Source organism: Puntigrus tetrazona, chromosome 20 (assembly GCF_018831695.1).
Source record: "Puntigrus tetrazona isolate hp1 chromosome 20, ASM1883169v1, whole genome shotgun sequence".
Taxonomy (NCBI): domain Eukaryota; kingdom Metazoa; phylum Chordata; class Actinopteri; order Cypriniformes; family Cyprinidae; genus Puntigrus; species Puntigrus tetrazona.
The window spans coordinates 21,909,108-21,932,954 of NC_056718.1; the positions used below are offsets into that span (position 1 = coordinate 21,909,108).

A 23,847-nucleotide genomic window follows, 5' to 3' on the forward strand; every position below is an offset into this window, starting at 1 on the left:
GCACACCATTTCTGTTAATTACCCTCCCTACTTAATCTCCTGGTGTTTTCTGTCCTTTGTCAGTCCGTCGTTTGATGTTGTTCGTTGTGACGCTGAACACCAGTTTGCTTGTCTGATCTGTCTTGTTTGTCTTAGTCTTAGTCCTGTCTTCAGTTAGTACTGCTTTTGTTTTTTTGGCTTTTTGTTTGTTAGTTTCTTGTTTTTCCCCCCTTTTTGGCTCCATCTCTCCAGCCCACCTTTTACCTGGCGCAGGACTCTCCTCTCACAAGACAACCTCCGGGTGCCAGTACCTGTCTCGGTCCTCTAGCGGGTGGATGTTGGAAGTGGCCACAGTGTGAGGCTCCCAGTCATTGCTTGACTGGCCACCTTTTCCCACCCCACCGGTTGGGTCTGGTTCACCTTCGTCTCATCCAATTGTGTCCGTTTGATGAGCCATCCTCCACCTTTCAGCAGTTGGGATTGTGTCTGAGTCGACTGCCAGCGAATACACCTTTTTGGACTATTACTCAAACCCTTGTTTGTCAAATAAACTCTTTTTCCTTCTGCAATTGGGTCTGCTGTCTGTTCTGACATAAACCACATAAACAAATTTAATTACACCAAATACATAAAATAATGTGCTTTTTAGCAATATTATATGACCCCTTTAAATTAAGTCTAGAAGATTATCATTAGGTCATTCATGATTTGTTGGCAAAATTTGTCAAGCACAACCCACCCCAGCACATAAAATGAAGGAGAAAAGTATTTTACATTTATTTTTTTTATTATTATTATAGTATTATATAGCATAAATTTGTGACCAAGAGCCATATACTCATCTAAATGTAGCTATTGTTTGTGATCAGGTAGTAAAATGTATTTTAAGAGGTAAAGCAAATACTATTCATTTTTATTGAGTTCCCTCTTGGTGTTCAATAAAATATGATGTAGAGTTTTGGGATGATTAGGTTGCTTTGGAAACACAAACATTGTGTGGTTTAAAAGGAAGGAGGTTGTTGCGAAACTCATCTGCTATAAATGTGCACTCTCTGCTCCATGAGGTGGCTCATTGTAGAAGGAAAGGTAAGAACATGGATCAGAGTCTGTGACTGGACTATTATTCAAAATAAGATTTCAGTGCAGATTGATTGTCCTGTTTGGGCGATTTAGAAATTGCATTGAAAACCTAGTGGGTTTTTTAACATGTAATTTATTCATAGAGATGCATAAACATAGCTGAACTACGCAGTGTAGGCTCAAATTGACTTTACTTCATTGTTTCAGACAGGAAAACTCCGGTGAGTTGTGTAAATGGATGTCCAAATCAACATTAGCCAAAATGGAATCTGGGAAAAGCATTTTCTATGTTATGAGTTTAGTAACATGTCTTGTCAGAGATTTATCTATCCTTTGGAAACCCGAATATTGCTCTACATCCTTTTCAGCATCTCATCAATTGTCACAATCCTAGGAAACCTGCTTGTGATCATAACGGTTATTCACTTCAAGCAGCTTCACACACCGACTAACTACCTCATCCTGTCTCTGGCCGTGGCCGATCTGCTTGTTGGAGGAGTTGTGATGCCTCCCAGCATGCTGCGCTCCATCGAGACGTGCTGGTATCTGGGAGATTTGTTCTGTAAAATACACAGCAGTCTTGATGTGACATTGTGCACCGCATCTATTTTAAACCTGTGTATCATTTCTCTGGACAGATACTATGCCATATGTTACCCCTTTCAATATCACAGTAAAATGACATCTCTTGCTACACTAGTTATGATTATTATCTGCTGGACTGTTTCAGCTGCTCTGGGGTTTGGCATGATCTTCATGGAGCTTAATATTCTGGGAATTGAGGATTTTTATTATGAAAATGTTGACTGTGATGGAAAATGCTTAGTATTTCAGAGCAGAGAGGCAGCTACTGTAATGTCATTGGCTTGTTTTTATGTTCCTGCTTTTGTCATGCTCTGTGTGTATCTTAAGATCTTACACGCAGCTCAACTGCAGGTTCAGGCCATTCAGAGTGTGAATTCTGAATTTAAAAAAGAGGGGAAAGCCACTAAGACTTTAGCCATTGTCATGGGGGTGTTTCTGACCTTCTGGATACCCTTTTTTATTTGCAATCTTCTTGATCCCTACATTGGTTACTCTGTACCACCACTGCTGTTTGACTTGTTCCTGTGGGTTGGATATTATAATTCCACCTGTAATCCCATAGTGTACGCCTTCTTTTACAGCTGGTTCAGACATGCTTTCAGAGTCATTCTGTCTGGAAGAATATTTCAGAGTAATTCTTCAAGAACAATGTTATTGTAAATGTGAAATCACAGTGATCCTAGCCAAATACCTTTATTGAAACATTCACCATGTTTTCATGTTCAGTGCTGTTATATTACTGTATTTTAATAACTGATGAGCCTCAAAATTTTGCTGTTATTGTAATTTTTGTGGCCAATTTTGCCTCAGCAACACTGACATGAAGTACATTTGCCATTACTCCAGATGATCATTCAATCTAGAATTGATACATACCACAAAAAAAAATATAGCAAGTTTTTAATTATTCTGTATTGACTTCGGTAAAAATATACTTGATTTATTTTAACACATTAAAATAGGGTTTTATTTTTTGTTAAGACTAATGAACAATATTAAACAGCATTTCTTACTCTTATGTTGATTCCTGAATTTGTTAAAAACCTTTTTTGAAATCAAAAGGCTAAAACGACTCATTTAAACATGCCCCTAAGTGTATCATAACACAAACATTTTTTTCAGAACACCACCTAAATGCGCGGCCCCCTCAAAAGCAAGGCTAATATTAGAAGGGTGCTGGACCAGTGTTAATTTTGACAGCAAATTTTAATTTAGTTCTAGTCATAGTCTTTTCACTAAAATAGCATTTAGTTTTAGTCGTCTGAAGTGTTTGTAGTTTTAGTCTAAGTATCATATGGTTTTAGTCAACTAAATCTACAGTACGTTTAGTCAGCTAAAATCAAATGGGTTTAGTTGCACCGCAATGCATTTATTATGCATTTTCCTAAAATGTCATCAAGATAGACACTGATTTAACTATGGTGACACACAACATGCTATTATGTTAAACATAAGCTCTGCTTATAAAGAACAAGAACATGTTTTACTTTTTTTTATTAAATACCAATGGTTATTTAGGCTAATTATGCATTCTTTATAACAACTTGTTTACCATATTATTAATCATTTTTTTAAGGAGCGAAATCAAAAACCTGTAATGGAATAAGACTAATCTGAGAAAGGATATCCAAAGGAAAAAAAGGACTTCAAAACGAGAGTAAACAACACCCCTTTTTTGTCATCTCTCTTTGTTGCTTTACCACAACCTCTTCACCTCTGCTCTTCCTGCTTCCCCTCCTTCTGCCCAAGAGTTGGCTTAAGGTTCATTAAGAATAAGGCATAATATGTCATGTGTCTTGTGAACCTATTTTTCTTCACTTTCATGTTTGGTCTCATTTGAAAGGTCTCAGTGCGATTGATACATTGGTCTCAATTTCACAGTAAGGGGGTGTGACCTCTTTTAGGTTCTCTGAAAGATTACAAAGTTACAGCAGGGTGTGTGACCCTGGAGCACGGGAACCTAAACACCAAAAGGTTTTTACAACTGAATTTGGGATCTCTTTGTCTGGTCTATATAAGGAAGTATGCAAGGAAAGTGACAAAACACAACAAGGCGCGATTCTGTAGCCACATCGGCCCGTAGTGTGATGTGTGTCTCCATACACCACACTATGTACTTTCTAAAGACCAGATATAATGACCTTTTATGTTTGCTTTTATTTTGTTTTGTGTTATTTTTGTACTGCTGATCAGTTGTGCAAATGTGTATGAATTAATCCAATTTGGAACATATTCTTGCCTGGCAAAATAAACGTTAATCTTGGTTAACTTATAATATTGTCTGAAATCATTATTCTAGTAGGTTAGTGACTTCTGTGGTTTTTCACATTGTTGGTGTGCTAGGGTGAGTAAGATCAACGATCAATGGATGGAGCCGGGGGCACGTTTTTGAGATCTTGACTTCTGGCCACCAAACTGGCTTAGCATGCTATTACTTAGGGATCGCATAAAAATGACTCTTTTTAAATCTATTGAGGAAATGGCTGAATTAAGGTAAGTGATCTACGGGGTAGCCTCTGACTAAGACCTGGACTAGCCTAGATGTGTCGTGAGTCTGTTCTGGCCAAACAGGTTTCTAAGAGATCCAGACTCCTAACGAACTAGGAAGTATTATAGTTAATTAATGATCCAAATTTAATCACAACTAGAGGGATCAGCAGTTACATTTAAATATAATATAATTAAAATCACCAAATATTGAAGTCAGACAAAATTATGTGAAGGGTCAGAATTAAAATTGGAAAGCAAAAGATTAATAAATATAAGTGATTTTTTAAAACCACAAGGAAAAGACCGAATGTGCATTAACCTTCAACCAGGGCCTCTGGATTCCGTTCTTCAGGAAAGAGGGGACCCTTACAATTTCAAGCAGACGTATATTTCTTTATATAAATACTTCTGCTGTGGTCTAAAGAATGAAGGCTTGTCCTGGTAGCTGTAGAAGTCATCTCAGGGTTTTGCCTTTGCAGAGGACGCAGGATTTGGGGATGTCTTTCCTGCTTGAAGTGAAGCATACAGGGAAAGCCGCTCAGCTTTGTTTGTGTGGCTTGACTGCTTGGCAAAGTCTATTTCTCCTTGGCTAGAGTGGAGGATAAAGCTGAGTTGTAGAAGGACACTGGAGAAAGTTGCGGATGCCTGGAGGATTAGGGAGAATGCGATCCTTGGCATCTAGGAGAAGGAGTGGCGGTGGTGCGGTCCTATGGCTTTGGGTTGCAGCTGCAGGCTCAAATGAAATGTCCTATAGGACATTGGTACCTTGAATGCCAGCTGGCGACAAAGTTGTTATCTTCAGAATAAAGATCAGTCTCTGACATGGTGCGGTGATTGGAAAAACCAATGCTAAATTGAGAGATACAAAGATAGGACAGTCTGGATAATTAAAGAGATTTCTCCTGTTCTGATTGGATAAATATATAATCGCTAATGATGTACCAGCCGTGTAAATTATCTGCGCATGCTCATGACTACTTTTACTATGAGGCAGCTTCATGGCCTTGTTGTCTCTATTGTATTTTCTGTTGATATGATGTAAAGTTTTGGGATGATTAGGTTGCTTTGGAAACACAAACATTGTGTGGTTTAAAGGAAGGAGGTTGTTACGAAACTCATCTGCTATAAATGTGCACTCTCTGCTCCATGAGGTGGATCATTGTAGAAGGAAAGGTAAGAACATGGATCAGAGTCTGTGACTGGACTATTATTCAAAATAAGATTTCAGTGCAGATTGATTGTCCTGTTTGGGCGATTTAGAAATTGCATTGAAAACCTAGTGGGTTTTTTAACATGTAATTTATTCATAGAGATGCATAAACATAGCTGAACTACGCAGTGTAGGCTGAAATTGACTTTACTTCATTGTTTCAGACAGGAAAACTCCGGTGAGTTGTGTAAATGGATGTCCAAATCAACATTAGCCAAAATGGAATCTGGGAAAAGCATTTTCTGTGTTATGAGTTTAGTAACATGTCTTGTCAGAGATTTATCTATCCTTTGGAAACCCGAATATTGCTCTACATCCTTTTCAGCATTTCATCAATTGTCACAATCCTAGGAAACCTGCTTGTGATCATAACGGTTATTCACTTCAAGCAGCTTCACACACCGACTAACTACCTCATCCTGTCTCTGGCTGTGGTCGATCTGCTTGTCGGAGGAGTTGTGATGCCTCCCAGCATGCTGCGCTCCATCGAGACGTGCTGGTATCTGGGAGATTTGTTCTGTAAAATACACAGCAGTCTTGATATAACGTTGTGCACTGCATCTATTTTAAACCTGTGTATCATTTCTCTGGACAGATACTATGCCATATGTCACCCCTTTCAATATCACAGTAAAATGACATCTCTTGCTACACTAGTTATGATTATTATCTGCTGGACTGTTTCAGCTGCTCTGGGGTTTGGCATGATCTTCATGGAGCTTAATATTCTGGGCATTGAGGATTTTTATTATGAAAATGTTGACTGTGATGGAAAATGCATAGTGTTTCATAGCAAAGAGGCAGCTACTGTAATGTCATTGGCTTGTTTTTACGTTCCTGCTTTTGTCATGCTCTGTGTGTATCTTAAGATCTTACACGCAGCTCAACTGCAGGTTCAGGCCATTCAGAGTGTGAATTCTGAATTTAAAAAAGAGGGGAAAGCCACTAAGACTTTAGCCATTGTCATGGGGGTGTTTCTGACCTTCTGGATACCCTTTTTTATTTGCAATCTTCTTGATCCCTACATTGGTTACTCTGTACCACCACTGCTGTTTGACTTGTTCCTGTGGGTTGGATATTATAATTCCACCTGTAATCCCATAGTGTACGCCTTCTTTTACAGCTGGTTCAGACATGCTTTCAGAGTCATTCTGTCTGGAAGAATATTTCAGAGTAATTCTTCAAGAATAATGTTATTGTAAATGTGAAATCACTCAGAACTTTATCAGATTTTGAAGGACCATTTTATAGTTTTTGTGAAGTTTAGTCTTACAATCAGTGTTTGTTACTTGTACATAAGTGTCATCTATCACTTTCTCTGATTTTAGGCATTACTCATGGGTAAAATTAGGTTTAGGTGTAGAGAATAACATTTTGACCATATCTGTGATCATATATTTAATCCATGCAATTGGATTAAAATGTTGTTCCAAGGTCAACAAAATATGTTGATCCAAAAACACAGAACTCAGCAATATCAGGATGCGTGTGAAATCACAGTGATCCTTGCCAAATACCTTTATTGGAAAATTCACCATGTTTTCATGATCAGTGCTGTAATATTACTGTATTTTGATATATGACATGCCTCAGATTTTATGTGCCCAATTCTGCCTCAGCTACACAGAAATAAAGTCCATTTGCCACAATTCCTGATCATCACTCAATCTAGAATTGACCCACACCACAAAAATAAACATTTACAGATTTTAAGCTTTGTTAAAATGTATATCTTAACTAGTGCTTACAAATGAGAGCTTATTGTGAAGTGTTACCTTTATTGTACAAAAAAAGAAAAACTTAAAAAAAACAAAAAAAAAACACTTATTTTAAAAATGTATTCTCCTTGGTCTACCATTTTAGGCCTCTGTGTGTATATACCTGGTATTCCCTACATTAAAGTCCCAACAAGGACAGTAAATTCTAACTGTGTTTTTTTGCCCTCATAAGAAAAACTACTTACAAATCATATAGAATGAAGTTTCCTGAAAAACTAGAATTGCACACAAATGTTTTGTGTGAGGGGTAGGTTTAGGGATGTAGGGTTAGGTTAAGAGGATATAAAATACAGTTTGTACTGTATAAAATCATTATGCAATGGCAATGCAAAGTGTGAGTTTCAGAGAGTGAAAAAATCATTGTGTCAACTAAACTATACAACATGATCAAAGGGGTGAAGTATGACTGGTTTGGTCTGACCTCTTTAGCCCCCGCTAGTGGATGTTGTAACTACACAATCTGGCAGCAAATGTGTTTTCCTCTTCATATCTTAGTCAAATCATTGATTTTAAAATCACAAATATTTAATTACTGACTACAGCTTCAGTTTGCTTGGCCAATTGGTTTATGTTCTTGTAAAAATATAATGGCACATAAGTACTTTTTTTAATTTCTGGATTTATTTTTGGGGCATCTCAGGATTGTCCTAGATTATTTTACCTGGGATGCCAGTGGTTTTAAGAGGACAAACATACTTTAAATACAGTGAAGCAGTAACTTTGTTAAAACGTACATACTAATGTATATTTCCATGTATAATTTAAATTAATTTTTCTAGCATATTAAATGGTACTTATGTTTGATATTAGGCGTTATATGATTCAGAATTTAGGATGGCCAAATTTTAGATACAGTTGGGTGACCCCCAGTTTTTAGTACATAGAGAAAGCATTAAATCTTCCTCAGCAGCATATATGTATCATCATATCAGACATCAGCTGTTTATGTGTGTTTAATTTGATTTATATTAGATCATACTTAAACTTTAAAGTAATATTGTGATATTTGCAATACAAAGAATATTTATGATAGTAGTATTTTCTCTGCCATCAAAGAAAATATGCCTTATATATACCAAATGGGTTTATTATGAATGTTAGGATGGGAGTGGGGGGATATATGACTCAACAGACCTCAGTTGATCTTGAAGGAATGAAACACACATAATTTTATTGTATCTATTTTATCTGATTGTCTAATTTGATTCATTTGATTATAAATTTGGCACATGGGTTTGATGCTTAAGAAGAAAACATTCCTTAGATTATTAAAGAAATAACGGTTCAGAAAGAAAGGCATGGAAGCACATAACAGTTATCAAAACACAACAGAAACATTTTATTACAGTGAACAAGTGCATGCATGTTCTAAATACTATACAAATGCATGATAAGTGCATATAAGTCATAAATGATTATTATGCAGTAATATATGTGGTTTAAATACTTCATAAATAAAAGCTCGACATGCAATGAATATTTCTCAGTGCCGACTGAAACATTAAATGTTGCATTTTTACACAAGGGAAAATTTAAAAAGAAAAAGAAGAAAAAGATAGAAATGACACCAGATTTTACAATAGGCCTGTTACCACAATTTATACAGTTTTTTAAATAACATTTTGGACTTTTCTCTAAACCAGCTGTAAAAGAAAGCATAAATTAAGGGGTTCAAGACTGCATTCAAATAAGCCACCCACATTAGCACCTCATATAACAGTGCTGGTATTGTATGGTTAACAATAGGATCTATGATGTTACACATGAAGTAAGGTGTCCAGCAAGACATAAAAACTCCAATGACAATAGCAAGCGTCTTAGTGGCTTTTAGATCCTTTTTACTAACTGACAATAAGCTTGTGGGGTAGCTATTAATAACACGAACATGTTTGAGTGCTATAACAAAAATCCTGCTGTAAATGCTCACAATTATAAACATAGGGAGGAAGTAAAAAACAAGTGAATATGTGACTCCGATTTCTCTTCCATGCAATGCTAAACACCCTCCCTTGCAAGCAACATGCAGCTCCTCGGTTCTTTTTCTTTCGATTTTCAGCTCTGAGAATATGATTCCAAAGCCAAAAAAGGCAGAAAAGCCCCAGCTGACCATGATCATGAACACACTGACACGTGTGGTCATTCTGCTGTGATATCGGAGCGGCTGACAGACCGCATAGTAACGGTCAATTGAGATGAAAGTGAGGTGCAAAACAGATGCATTACACAGCATAAAATCTGTGCCGGAGTGAAACTTGCACAAAAACTCTCCAAAGTACCAGCATGTCTCCAAAGAGCGTATCATGCTCGGAGGCATGACAAAACTGCCCAAGAGCAGGTCAGATACGGCCATTGAGACGATCAGGTAGTTGGTGGGTGTGTGGAGCTGCTGGAAAGAGGAGATGGTGCAGATGACCCACAGGTTGCCGAACACTATCATTAAGATGGTTATAGTAAAGACCAGGTAGAGAGGAACACGAAAGACAGGAGAATAAACTATCTTCATACAGGAGTCATTCAAGGATGCGAAACAGAGGCCGAAAGTCTCTGCTGCCCACGGTTGACTCAGATTCATCATACAGGCCCTTTAATACCTAGGATAAGAAAATGACTTGATTCTAGTTAGAAGTTCTAAATATTATAAAGACTTTTAACAACTTTTAACCAATATTTACATATTTACAGTACATAACACACATCCGCAATATCTTTTACTTGAGGTTAGTATTTGATAAGCAAGTGTGTACGCTGGAGTTTTTGTGATCTTACCGCAGAAAGTCTTCCTGCGTCCTCAGCAGATGATTGAACATCTGTATTTTGTAGCCTTTTGAATACTTTCACACAGAGAATGTATTGTTCTGAGCCAATGAAAAACGGCTTCTTGTTGTCATGTGATTACAAGGAAGTCGTAATTGGCTTTCGTAATTGGCTGTTTTGCCAATGTTTTTGCTTTGTTGAAAGCATTAAAAAACATTTAATACTCAAAGACCTTTTTACGAAGCAAAAAAGAAAAAAAAAACATCTTGAGGCTTTGGGAGTTGTATTAGAGTCTTTTTGTGGCCCATTTAATCCAATCACCATTGACATTTTTTGCAGACTGAACTACATTTTATTTATTTTTTTGGTTTGAGTTGTTAAAGTTATTGAAATGGTGAAAAACATATTTGATGTGTTTCATAGCAAACGGCTCTCTGGTGTTTTAATGAAGATTCACAGACTTAGTATCATGAAGCTAATTGTTATTTTTTAATAATTAGGTCGGCTACTTATTTTGCATGTTGATTTTACAATTCAGTACTTATGCATTTTGTGTAATGTTCATGAAGAATAGCTATAAAGCATGGCAGATAAGCGATTTGCTGAAAAACAAGCAAACAAACAAAAAAACAGAACCGCTGTTGAAGTGACAGTTGTACTGCATTTCCCATAATTCTCTCTGGCAGCATGACATTCTGCTACACTTTTTCAAGTAGAAGGCATAATAATTCTAAAATATATGTAAACACTTGATATTATAGTTCTATAGCCTGTACGCCTATATATTCTCTAAGACAAAAGACATGGTTGTTTCTAATCTGTTATGGGCAATTTCTGAGTTCTTTAATTGTATTCCCATATCAGAATTGTGTATCATGTGTTTTCAAGGTGAGACAGGAATGGAGCTTCTGTATTGATTTCTTAAGGTACGTAACATTTGCTTTTGTAGTTCGTGTGTGCAAACAAAGTCACAGCTGTTCTTAATGAGTCATGGATACATATATAGACAGATTGATTGGACTTTGTACCTTCAGCTGTATTCAAAGCTAGTAGAATAAATTAATAGTGGTTTTATTTGCTGAACAGAGACAGACCAGGACTTTCTGTAGTAAGGCAGCATTTCTATTGTGAGGAGCGTTGTTGCTTTGAGAGACTAATATTTATAGTAGCTCTCTCCTTTGGAATTCCTTAAATGGAAAATTTAGTAAAATTAATTTTTCCCTTGGGAGGAAGTCTGCTTTTGTGGAATGCTGTTTAATTTAAACTGCAGCTTTATTCTTGGCCATTAAAATTAGATGTCACAATAGCAGTTCTAAAACCATTTTCCACAAAGCTATTTGTTTTCATGCGTTTCTGCATTAGCTTCTTCATCGGATTGAGGTGAATGGAACACTAAAATGGATCTCTGTTACGAGGCTTTGAATGGATCCTGTGGGAAGTATGTACGACCGTATGGTGTCTATGTTTCTATGCTCATTGTTATGATGTTGACCTCCATTGTCACCGTCATTGGGAATGTACTGGTCATCATCTGCATTGGACATTTCAAGCAACTCCACACATCAACAAACCAGCTGATTTTATCTCTCGCCCTGTGTGACTTTCTCCTTGGGCTGTTTGTCATGCCGTTGAGCGCCGTCCGTTCCATGCAGGGCTGTTGGTACTTTGGTGATTTCTTATGTAAGTTACACACATGTACAGACATGACTCTCAGCACTGCTTCGATTTTCCACCTTGTGAGTGTGTCGGCTGAGCGATGTTGCGCCGTGTGCAGCCCATTAACATATCATTATCGTTTTGGTTTTCCAATGGTGCTGTTAATGATCTCCATCAGCTGGTTGATTCCTGCCATATTCGCTTACGCGACTACCTACTTCGAACTCAACCTTTACGGCGACAGGGACTTCTACAAAACCCACATAAGCTGTGTGGGAGGGTGCCATGTCTTTTTCAGTCACGTACCGGCGGTGATCTCTTCACTTGTTTCCTTCTACATTCCTAGCCTCATCATTATCGGCATTTATTCTAGAATTTACATGGTTGCCCGAAACCAAATGAGATCTATTAGTCTTCAACTGAACCAGCTGAGAAGAGCTTATCCATCGGAAGGCATGCACTGTCAGGGACGGAAAGCTACGATAACAGTTGCTATAGTGGTTGGAGTTTTCCTTGTTTGCTGGACTCCTTTTTTCCTCTGTAATGTTATGAATCCCTTTATTGGCTACACAACACCCCCAATGCTGATTGATGCTCTTGTTTGGTTTGGTTATGTCAATTCCACCTTAAATCCGTTCATTTATTCATTCAGGCATTCTTGGTTCCGAAATGCTGTGAGGGTTATAGTAACTGGGGAAATATTTCAGAACAATAGCAGCAGAAAACAGTTGTAAAAACACTTGTAACTAAGGCCTAATTTGGAAAAACACAGCATAGACAAATTGCTTTGAAAAACAATTAAGCTACTGGTCAAAAGTGTGCAAATGCAACCAAAACTCAGCTCAAAGTTGCATTAAATGTGAAGTTCCTGTATGTGTTCTTGTATTAATTTGGAGCCTGCCTTCCTGCCATAAAAATATCCTTCAGCTCTCTGATGTTGTTATGTGACGCTTCAGAAAATTATAATGTGTATGTTTCAATGCTTTTATGGTGTAGATAGTTAGGCTTGTTTGTGAACAGTTTATGCAATAAAACAGCATCATAGCTATGTGCACCAACATGATAATGCTAATAACTGACTTAATAATACATTTATAATGATGATTTTTAAGAATGCATATTTACTCTAATTTTTTTGTATGACTTAAAACATGCAGTTACTTTTTTTCGTACTGTTTATGTTGTTTTTGAAGTTCTTGTGCATCTGATGTACATAACTATTTTTTGCCTCTGTTACTTCTTTCTACATTCTACTATTCTATTTAATATGTTGTTTGGATTAATGCATGGATGTGTGCTCTTCATCTTATGTCTGTCATTTCATATAGACCAAAGTCTGTGATAAATGGGTGATTATGGGTTGATGGGTCATTAGTGCTGTAGAGTCTGTTGTTGTGTTCATCCTAATGAGTGACAGTGTTAACGATGGGACTTCACACATTTGGATTTTGAGGCATGTTTGAGAGTCATTAAAATGAATTGGTTGTAACAAGTCTCATGGGAAAAACAGAAAAACATTACATCACTACAGAAGAGTGTTTGTGTGAATGGGGCCTATGCATGTGTTTTTATGTGACAAAATTAATATGCATTTTAATGTACCTTTAATTGTTATATAACTAAAATGTAATATGTTATCTTAGAAAATGTCTGTGTTAAACAAGTATACTTTAAGAGACATATGCATTATTGGTTCCTGAGGCTATAATTAAATTTATGCATGCATAGATTGTGTGTCTATGTGTACTGAGATTCTGTGCATAAACTGAATATTTTGGGCCTTGTGCTGTCAACATTTCTGTGAAAAAGATTTGTGACAGTAGTTAAAATGTATTAAATGTTTTAACAAATTTGTGATTCCACCATATCACAAAAATAGGCTAAAACTTCATTTTTTAAATTCTAAAGTTATTTTTAAAGTTATTTTTTTATTTGCTATGAAGAAAAGTTCAAAATAATTTCTTAATACCCCTTTTCCGGAATTTTCCTTATAATTATAATAAACATGGAGGTTAGGCCAGTGGAAATATTGGCAGGGCAAGTAAAACTAAATAAGTGAAAAAGCATAAAAGCAAACAAACAATAAAGAAATAAATAATTAACAAACTAATAATACAAATTCTTTCTATTGCACATTATCCTTGTTTTGTTTTTCTTTGGTTAATTTATTATTTAAAGCCATAAAATTGATGAAAAAACTTTCACTTATAATTATAATTGTAATAAAGTTTTATTGATGTATTTATAACCCTATTATTGCTGTCTTGTGATTAGACTGAAACACCACAAAGTTAAAGTTTGTTTGTCCTGTCTTTCTCCCTAATGATAAAAGGTGAGCACTGTAGGGCATTATAGGTAAACAGGTTGACTGTGATAATAATTTGACAGAATACAGCTAATAAGTTTCATGTATGCCATAAGTGCTGAGCGGTGAGCGCTGGTCTTAACACCTTTGATTGGTCGGACTCCTTTGAGAGTCACTCTGGTAAAATGGAGTATGATAACAAGCCTCTTGGGTTCAAGACATTAATGAGGTGTGTGTGTGACTGACAGCTGTGGATTTGAGAGCCTGCAATGGAGGCCCAAATAGACATTTACTGTGCAAAAATATATAGAACTAGTTTTATACAAACATGTATTAAACAGAACCTCTTGTAAAAGTTAAGAAAAGCTTATATATATATATATATATATATATATATATATATATATATATATATATATATATATATATATATATATATATATATATATATATATATATATATATATTGAATTAAGGAATTTAAGGACAGATTGAAGATTCTTAGTCTTCTAGATTGAATATTACAACAGGTGTGTGTGAAACATTCCCATATTTTTATATTTAGATCTAATACTAACTTCTCTCTCTCTCTCTCTCTCTCTCTCTCTCTCTCTCTCTCTCTCTATATATATATATATATATATATTATATTTTATACACTAAACAGTACATTATCAATAATAATAATCTACTAATACTGAGCACTTATGGCCATAATGTTTAAATATAAATTTTCTTATTTGCTATTGTGCATAAATTAATTGTATGTGCTTGCCTAGCTGCTAGTATTTTTTTTAAAAGGTTGCATAATTGTCTAATTGTAATGATAATTCTAGAGGGCCAGAGGGCCTTCAACGATATTTATTCATGTATATTTATCTTCACAGGTTAAGATAACTTTTTTCATCAGTACATAATACGTTTAAAAAATACTGCCCTTTTTATTTGTTGTTTTTCTAACCACCATACTGACAGGTGTGGGTGGGTTCCTCTCAATATTAGGGTATATATATGGACAAAACTGAGTTGTTCTCAGTCCATTTATGGGGTTAAATTGGATGAGCATGAACTATATATATGTATATCTATCTTTGGATGTTGGTCTTTATCGAACTGTAATTCATGACATTTTTCTTTTAGTACTTATTTTTATAATTCTCAACCTTTTGATAATTACAAAGAATATATTTTTAGCATCCAGGGTAAATGTGATGACTTTTAATGAGACCGCTATTTACTTTGAAAATATGTTTCTTTGTTATCCACTTCTGCCAAACTCATGTCTGAAGCTGCAGCGTCTTACTGTAGTAAAAGTGACTATGTATGTTTTGATGGTGCTGATGATCCTCACAACAGTTTTTGGGAACCTGCTGATCATCATCTCCATCTCTCACTTCAAACAGCTTCAGTCTCCAACTCATCTGATCATTCGCTCTCTGGCTACTAGTGACTGTCTGCTGGGCTCTTTGGTCATGCCGTACAGCATGGTGCGATCTGTTGAAGGCTGCTGGTATCTGGGAGATGTTGTGTGTAAAGTTCATTCTAGTTTAGACATGACTTTTTGTATCTCCTCCTTAATGCATCTCAGTTTAATATCTGTTGACAGGTACATGGCCATTTGTGACCCTCTGAGATACAGAATGAGGGTCACAAACAACACTGTGACTGTATTTACAACACTAACATGGCTGTTTTCATTTTTCTACAGTTTTTCTATTGTGTTTTCAGGTGTAAACAAAATTGGTTTGGAGTCATTCATTATGCAGGTGTATTGTGTGGGAAGCTGTGTTTTGTTTTTTAACAAACAATGGGGCATTATATGTCCAATTCTCACATTCTTTCTTTCTGGGACGATCATGAGCTCTCTGTATATAAAAATCTTCCATGTTGCACGAAAACATGCAAAGATTATGTCAGAAAGAGTGACTGGAGGGATGAAGAGTCAAAGCTCTGCTCACAGAGAGAGAAAAGCAGCTAAAGCTCTGGCGATTGTCATGGGTGTTTTCTTGTTCTGCTGGCTGCCCATTTTTATTGCAACTATCATCGACTCTTTCCTTAATTTCGTGACTCCCGGTGATGTTTTTGATGCATTGGTGTGGTTTGGATACTTAAACTCTACTTGTAATCCATTGATCTATGGGTTTTTCTACACTCGCTTTCAGAAGGCCTTTAAAATTCTTATATTGTCCTGTATATATGGCTTTAGTGACCTAAGCACCTGGACATTTGAATGAATATATATATATATATATATATATATATAACAGCCTCTTTCTTACATCAGGCTATCATGTTATGCATTTTAATAAATACTTTCTTTTTCTTATTATCCTACATCCTTTTATCTGTTATGATACTGTGGACAATAAAATATGAATTTAGATTTTAGAATTTAGAACTATCGCAATAAACTGTTCTATATGTAAGAATCTCCTAAACTCACTCACACAATTTGTGATGTCATTCTTTACTATTCCTTATAACTGTAAATAATAACTGCAACATTCACACCTAAATGAAGAGCAAGGTTATGCATCAGCTTAAACTAATTCAGAAATTAATGGATATGACGTAAAAAAATATATTTATGATGTACAAATGCAAAAATATCGATCACATATGCAGGGTTTTTACATTAAAATGATTCCTTGAATAGAACATCTGTGTTCTAGGTTTACTCACCAGATGGCACTATACTTTATTTGGTTAAAGGGATAATTCACCCAAACTGGAAATTCTGTGATTTGCTAGCCCTAATGTTGTTCCAAACCTGTATGAATTCTTTCTTCTGTAGATCATGAAATAAGATATTCTGAAAAATTACAAACTAAAACATTAATAGGAGCCATTTGCTTTCATAGTTTGAAAAAATGGCAACTATCAGCTGTTTGGTAATGCACATTTTTCAAAATATCTTTTGTATTTGACAGGTTTAGAATGACATGTAAATGATGGCAGAATTTCCATTTCGAGGTGATTGACCCTTTAAGTGTATTTTATCACCATAGTGATAATGATACTTTACATCATATTTCACCCATAAATGAAAATTAAAGAATAATTTTCTCTTTCTGATGTCATTCCAAACCTGTGTGATTTTAATTTATAGACCACAAAAGTGTTTTTTGGAAAATCTTTCTTTTATACATTGAAAGTCACTGGAGTCCCATATGGTGTGATGTAGTCTGATGAGTCTGAAAGGTGCAAAGTGTGTAATATTTAGGAGGATCTATTGATAGAAATACAATATTACATGAATATTACACAAGGACAAACACTATGACATCTTAATCCTGCACTATAGAGTTTTTTAGACTCTCTGTTTTTTTGAGATTTCCCAAAACAATATTAGGAGCCTTAGAAATGGCATAATAGAGACATGTTAATTTCTTAGCTAAGCACCCTCAAACAAAAGCAAGAGTACCCACAGTTGAAGCTGTAATAATAGCATATAGGTGAAACTAGTTTAACTCATCCATTGATCTTCAGATCAGGACACAATTGGAAGTATGAATTTTCTTATTTTAATCTCCTGAGATCATGTTGTGTTTGTAGCTATGGGTAACAGTGACGTGTAGGGAGGGTTAACTCGAACCTCAAGTCATATAAATATATATATAATGATCACATTTATTTGGATATTGGTCTTTATCAAACTATAATCTACAAAATTATTCAGTTTATTATTTGGTTTATAGTTAACTGCCTTTTTACAGCAACAAAGGGATTTATTTCAGCATCTGGAGCAAACATGATGACTTCTAATGAAACCGACGCTCAAATTGTTTTTCTCTGCTATCCACTCCGGCCAGACTCCTGTCTGAAAATATCACGTTATGTTGTGGTTAAAGTGGCAATGTATGCTTTCTTGGTGCTGATGATCCTCACAACAGTTTTTGGGAACCTGCTGATCATCATCTCCATCTCTCACTTCAAACAGCTTCAGTCTCCAACTCATCTGATCGTTCGCTCTCTGGCTGCTAGTGACTGTCTGCTGGGCTCTTTGGTCATGCCGTACAGCATGGTGCGATCTGTTGAAGGCTGCTGGTATCTGGGAGATGTTGTGTGTAAAGTGCATTCTAGTTTAGACATGAGCTTCTGTATCTCCTCCTTACTGCATCTCAGTTTAATATCTGTTGACAGGTACATGGCCATTTGTGACCCTCTGAGATACAGAATGAGGGTCACAAGCAACACTGTGACTACATTTACTACCTTCATATGGCTGTTTTCATTTGTGTACAGTTTTTCTGTTGTGTTTTCAGGGATAAATGCAGTTGGACTTGAGATGCTGATACTGCAGACTCATTGTGTGGGAAGCTGTGTTTTGTTTTTTAACAAGCAGTGGGGTCTTATATGTCCAGTTCTTACATTTTTTCTTCCTGGGATGATCATGAGCTCTCTGTATGTAAAAATCTTCCATGTTGCACGGAAACATGCAAAGGTTATGTCAGAAAGAGTGACTGGAGAGATGAAGAGTCAAAGCTCTGCTCACAGAGAGAGAAAAGCAGCTAAAACTCTGGCTATTGTCATGGGTGTTTTTTTGTTTTGCTGGATGCCGTATTTTACTGTTACTGTTCTTGACCCTTTTCTCAATTTTATGACCCCAGCTGATGTTTTTGATGCTTTGGTTTGGTTTGCATACCTGAACTCCACTTGTAACCCACTGATTTATGGTTTTTTCTACCCTTGTTTTCAGAATGCTTTTAAGATTCTTATATCCACTTATGTCTGTTGCATCAGTGATTCAAACACCATGATATCAGATTGATTACAACACTTATTCATATTCATATTTCTATGTAAAATTCATATTTTTATGTAATTCTTTTATTTGCTAGCTGTATGTCATGTTGATACCATTTGCAAATATATTATTTTTACTTATGAACTTTTACTGCATTTAATAGCAGGAGTGATGTATTACATTTTTTTTTCATACAATTCATACAAATATCAAAACACCATGGATTACCTCTCTTGCTCAAAATCTTTAGTTCATATCACAAAAATAAATATCTGTGTCAATGAATGTGTCATGTGGTCAATATAACAGTGTATTCTGGAGGGTTGTTCTGATCTACAATATTTACTATACATATATATATATATATATAGTGTCAGTGGAAGTTTGATTGCAAGACACTGGACAAGATTCACATTTACACTTTTACTGTTTGTGCTGTAATTTGTTGACAGACCATGTCATTACAATACAGAAAGGAAAGGACAGTACTGTATAGCACAAAGAAAAAAAAACAAAACCAAAAAAAGTAGAAATGTGAACATTTCTGTCACAATCTCTTTAGGGAAAACTGTACACACAGTGCTGTAGGAATTACAATGCTGTCTTCCTGCACCTCCTGATTGAGAATGTGGTCTACAAGTGTGGCTCTTCTCTCATCAGGAACACGCACATGTCCTCGGTCTCTTCTGCCTCTTCCTCTGTTTTGCCTTTTGCCTCTCAACTCCCTGCCATGCTTCACTCCTCTTCCTCTTGTCTTATTGACCCTGTCCAATTCCTTAACATGAGAGCATTTACATGAGAGCTATTTACCAATTCAGGACAGATTTAGAAAAAAAGTCTAGTGGAAATTCCTGACATATTATGACAACTTCTTCATCCATTTTGCATGTAAATACTTATGATATGAACTAATGTCTAAATGTTGTGGGAGATGAGACTATTCAACAGAGACCCAGCAGAGAATTGAACAGCGACTGAGAAAAAACTTTATATTTAGTTATCTGAAAAGAGGGCCTGGTGCATTAAAATGCAGGGCAAAAATCCATGGTCCAAAAATATGACAGACAAAATACAAAACTGTTTGTACTATGTTCAGAAAAATGTAGTCATTAGTATTTTAAATAAAATACTTTGTGATTACAGCATACTGGGTTTATATTATGCATGGATTTATATTGTTTTTGTAACTTTTAGTTAAACTGACCCGAGTAGGAGGGATTATTTGGCATATCAGGGTATATAAGAACAAGACCAAGCTACCTTGAGTTTGTTGTTAAAATGGATGGATATGTTGTTTCTCTATATACTTACCTTTATTTGGATATTAGTCTTTGCTAACCTACATACTTTTATACATATTTATGGAATTATTATCCGTATGATTTCAAAGAAAAACATCTAAGCATCTTAAGCAGATGTGATGACTTCAAATGAGACTCAAACAGAAAATACATTCCTCTATTTGAATGAAATTCGCTCTCACACTCATTTCAGGCATCCCAGTAAATATTTATTTTCATGTAATTATTATTTTTATTATTTCATATATACTGGAACCATTTTGCAAATGTGTTTTACTATAAGCAACTACCCTGATATTTTTAGAATTCTGGTGGAAAAGAGTGGCACACGTGCACAAAATATATTTCAGTTATTATAAATAACCAAAATAACCTAAATGCATTTTTTTAAACAATAACAGAAGCGAAGCTTGATGAGGCAAAGACTGAGAATGGAACGTTGGGAGATGTAGTTTTTCACAAATGATGGAAGCAAAAGCTCATTTATATCTGTTTAATCATCTAATCACCTGGACACGACTATTACTTGCAAAAAAATGTATATATTTGTTTACCTGTCTATTAAAACACGTGCAAGAGTCTATGGCCACGTTCACACAGTAGCAGAATACAGTTGTCAGTCCTGTATTTGGGATTGACAACCGTATTTTCTTTACAGGTGTGAGTCTCGAAATGTCTTGTTCACATTGCAGCTTACATTTGAGTTTAGAATTCTGTCTGTATGAACGTGCAACTGGAGTCATGCCCGTATTCCTTACTAGTAACCATAGCGAAAGTAATATCAAAGATGGCGACGTCCGTAAAACTGAACGTCTTATCACTTTCTGATAAGAGTCTAATTTAGCCGCTAGTTCTTTCTTCAAACCTTCACGAACTGACAGCAGCTTTTACATTTGGGTGGAAAGCCGAGCATTTGAACACAGAACTGACTGGAGCGGCTTCTGTGGGAAACTTGATGGCACTCTTATTTCTCCTTTACTGTAAGTTACCCAAAACATACATGAAAACACATAAACACACGGTAGACGCGCGTTTTTGCGGCAGAGCAGCTCTTTCGACAGACAACTAGTTTTCCAGTACTTTTCCGTTCACACAGCGCTTGTGTTCCGGGAATACAGTTGTGATTCCTGAAAATTTAGAGGCGCGAGTTCGGTTACAGAATGCGGTTCACACCCGTAAATAACCAAAGTGTGTGTGAACGTAACCGTATTAAGGACTCAAAAACAGGACTGACAACCGTATTCTGCTGCTGTGTGAATACAGCAGAACTTAATAAGTGTTTAAGTGCACGAATCAATGATTACAAACGTGTCAGCAAAAAAACAGTAGGGCTGTTAACTAATAATTCATTAATACAATACTGCCTTTTTGGTTTAAGAGATGAAGTCAGCGACACTGACCTATCATCTTAGCAGTAGTAGATGCACCTCTATATTTGATATGGATATAGATAGAGAAAAGCAGTTAAAACTCTGCTCCACTCATTGTCATGAGTATTTTTTGTTTGTTTTGCTGGCTGCCATATTTTACTGTTACTTTTCTGTTACTGGCCTTTTTTTAATTTTATGAGACCACCTAATATTTTTTATGTTTTGTTTTGGTTTGGTTTGCACCCTTAATCCCCGTTCACACCAAGCACAATAAAGATATATTCTGTTCTCAGTACACCACAACTTTAACAATAAAAGCACAGAGAAAGAATATCATTGGAATCATTTTGAGAACAATTTTTTTTCAGTTGATGAACGATAGGTGATTGTCTTCAGAAGCATTTTTTTTGGAATGCCAGGTTTTCATTGCTTGGAAAACCACTAACATTTATAGGCAGTTGATATGTAGGCATTACTCCAGGGTTGACCAAGAACTGAATGCCAGATTGGTACAGAGTAAAATAGCAGTGTCAGGCAACGGGAGAGGGGAAATTAAAGAGTTAAAGGTGCAGAAACATTTTTTTTTGTAATGGCTATTGCAGGGAGGGTGTAATGTTCGTTTCAGGCTTTCAGAGATGTCTGTTTTTTTAAGACAAAAGTTTGTTTTCTGTCTCCATTTTAATCTCCTGAGTTCATATTGTTTTTATAACCATGGGTTAAAATGACAGGTGTAGGAGGGGTTATTTCAAATTTCAGGGTATATATGGACAAAACCAAGCTACTGTACCTTGAGTCTATTTATGTTGTTATGTTGTCTATTTATTGTAGATATTTTCTCACTATATGTTTTTCTTTCTTTGGATATTAGTCTTTTCATAGTATTATTCTTTTGATACTTATGTTTATAATTATCAGAGTTTTTATGATTTCAAAGTAAATCATCTCCGCATCTGAAGCAGATGTGATGACTTCAAATGAGACTCAAACTGAGAATATGTTCCTCTGCTATCCACTGCGACCCAACTCCTGTCCAAAATTGCATCGTCTTATTGTAGTTAAAGTGGCAATGTATGTTTTGATGGTGCTGATGATTCTCACAACAGTTTTTGGGAACCTGCTGATCATCATCTCCATCTCTCACTTCAAACAGCTTCAGTCTCCAACTCATCTGATCGTTCGCTCTCTGGCTGCTAGTGACTGTCTGCTGGGCTCTTTGGTCATGCCGTACAGCATGGTGCGATCTGTTGAAGGCTGCTGGTATCTGGGAGATATTGTGTGCAAAGTGCATTCTAGTTTAGACATGAGCTTCTGTATCTCCTCCTTACTGCATCTCAGTTTAATATCTATTGATAGGTACATGGCCATTTGTGACCCTCTGAGATACAGAATGAGGGTCACAAACAACACTGTGACTGTATTTACTACCTTCATATGGCTGTTTTCATTTTTCTACAGTTTTTCTGTTGTGTTTTCAGGGATAAGTGCAGCTGGATTAGAGACGCTTATATTGCAAACTTACTGCGTGGGAAGTTGTGTTGTGTTTTTTAACAAACAATGGAGTCTTATATGTCCAATTCTCACATTTTTCCTTCCAGGGACGATCATGAGCTCTCTCTATATAAAAATCTTCCATGTTGCACAAAAACATGCAAAGGTTATGTCAGAAAGAGTGACTGGAGGGATGAAGAGTCAAAGCTCTGCTCACAGAGAGAGAAAAGCAGCTAAAGCTCTGGTTATTGTCATGGGTGTTTTCTTGTTCTGTTGGCTGCCTTATTTTACTGCTGCTGCTCTCGACCCTTTTTTTAATTTTTGGACCCCAGCTGTTGTTTTTGATGCTTTGTTTTGGTTTGCATATTTCAATTCGACCTGCAACCCCTTGATTTATGGAATTTTCTACCCTTGTTTTCAGAAGGCCTTTAAGATTTTCATGTCTACTATCTGTGGCATCAAGCCTTCTAACACCTTGGTACTTGAATAAAAACTTTTTTCACTTATTTCAGGCATGACAATAAATATTTATTCTTTTTATTTAATATATACTGGAACCTTTTTGCAAATATGTTTTAATATAAGCAAATAATCATCTTATTTTTTTTTTGTATTGTGGTGGAAAAGAGGGGCATGTGCCCACAAAATATATTTCCATTAATATGAAACAACGGTAATAACATGCTTTTTTATGAAATTAAAAATAGCTTATGATCTTAAAGCTCTTAATATCACATCTCAGCGACTGAAAAAAAATTGAAAAAAAGTCGATTGTCAGAAAAAAAAAACCAGTTATAAGTTGACAGTTAAAAAAAAATATTACAAAATATTACAATTTGACAGGTATGGACAAAATGTATAGACAAGATTTTACTAGTTGACCAGTAGTTGTTCAGTTGAAGCATTAGTTAATTAATTGCATGTTTATTAATAAACAATTGAAATAATAAGCTTTCAATTGTCTACATAGCCTAATAAGCATTTAAGCACACACATAACGCTTGTCACAGCATGGGCAGCAGCAATGATTATGAATGTGTCAGCAAAAAAACAGCAAGCTGTGTTAACATTTTAATTATTCATTGATAAACTAGTGCTTTCTTT

General features: G+C 35.8%; 7 protein-coding genes across 7 annotated transcripts; 6 read left to right on the top strand and 1 right to left on the bottom strand.

Moving 5' to 3' along the window:
- The first annotated feature begins 1,293 nt into the window (after nucleotides 1–1,293).
- LOC122325217 (trace amine-associated receptor 1-like) lies at nucleotides 1,294–2,304 on the top strand. The gene has a single exon (XM_043220181.1). The coding sequence runs from the start codon at nucleotides 1,294–1,296 to the stop codon at nucleotides 2,302–2,304; it is 1,011 nt and encodes a 336-aa protein (XP_043076116.1).
- A 3,231-nt stretch (nucleotides 2,305–5,535) lies between these two features.
- Nucleotides 5,536–6,546, top strand: LOC122325154 (trace amine-associated receptor 1-like). Its single transcript, XM_043220067.1, has one exon. It carries the CDS (start codon nucleotides 5,536–5,538, stop codon nucleotides 6,544–6,546), a length of 1,011 nt encoding a protein of 336 aa, XP_043076002.1.
- A 2,164-nt stretch (nucleotides 6,547–8,710) lies between these two features.
- On the bottom strand, nucleotides 8,711–9,697 carry taar11 (trace amine-associated receptor 11). Its single transcript, XM_043220547.1, has one exon. It carries the CDS (start codon nucleotides 9,695–9,697, stop codon nucleotides 8,711–8,713), a length of 987 nt encoding a protein of 328 aa, XP_043076482.1.
- A 1,490-nt stretch (nucleotides 9,698–11,187) lies between these two features.
- taar1b (trace amine associated receptor 1b) lies at nucleotides 11,188–13,228 on the top strand. Its single transcript, XM_043220062.1, has one exon. The coding sequence runs from the start codon at nucleotides 11,274–11,276 to the stop codon at nucleotides 12,264–12,266; it is 993 nt and encodes a 330-aa protein (XP_043075997.1). The 5' UTR covers nucleotides 11,188–11,273; the 3' UTR covers nucleotides 12,267–13,228.
- A 1,820-nt stretch (nucleotides 13,229–15,048) lies between these two features.
- Nucleotides 15,049–16,071, top strand: LOC122325331 (trace amine-associated receptor 4-like). Its single transcript, XM_043220346.1, has one exon. It carries the CDS (start codon nucleotides 15,049–15,051, stop codon nucleotides 16,069–16,071), a length of 1,023 nt encoding a protein of 340 aa, XP_043076281.1.
- Nucleotides 16,072–17,588: 1,517 nt separating this feature from the next.
- On the top strand, nucleotides 17,589–18,608 carry LOC122325361 (trace amine-associated receptor 4-like). Its single transcript, XM_043220383.1, has one exon. It carries the CDS (start codon nucleotides 17,589–17,591, stop codon nucleotides 18,606–18,608), a length of 1,020 nt encoding a protein of 339 aa, XP_043076318.1.
- Nucleotides 18,609–22,219: 3,611 nt separating this feature from the next.
- On the top strand, nucleotides 22,220–23,233 carry LOC122325420 (trace amine-associated receptor 4-like). The gene has a single exon (XM_043220469.1). It carries the CDS (start codon nucleotides 22,220–22,222, stop codon nucleotides 23,231–23,233), a length of 1,014 nt encoding a protein of 337 aa, XP_043076404.1.
- Nucleotides 23,234–23,847: the final 614 nt, after the last annotated feature.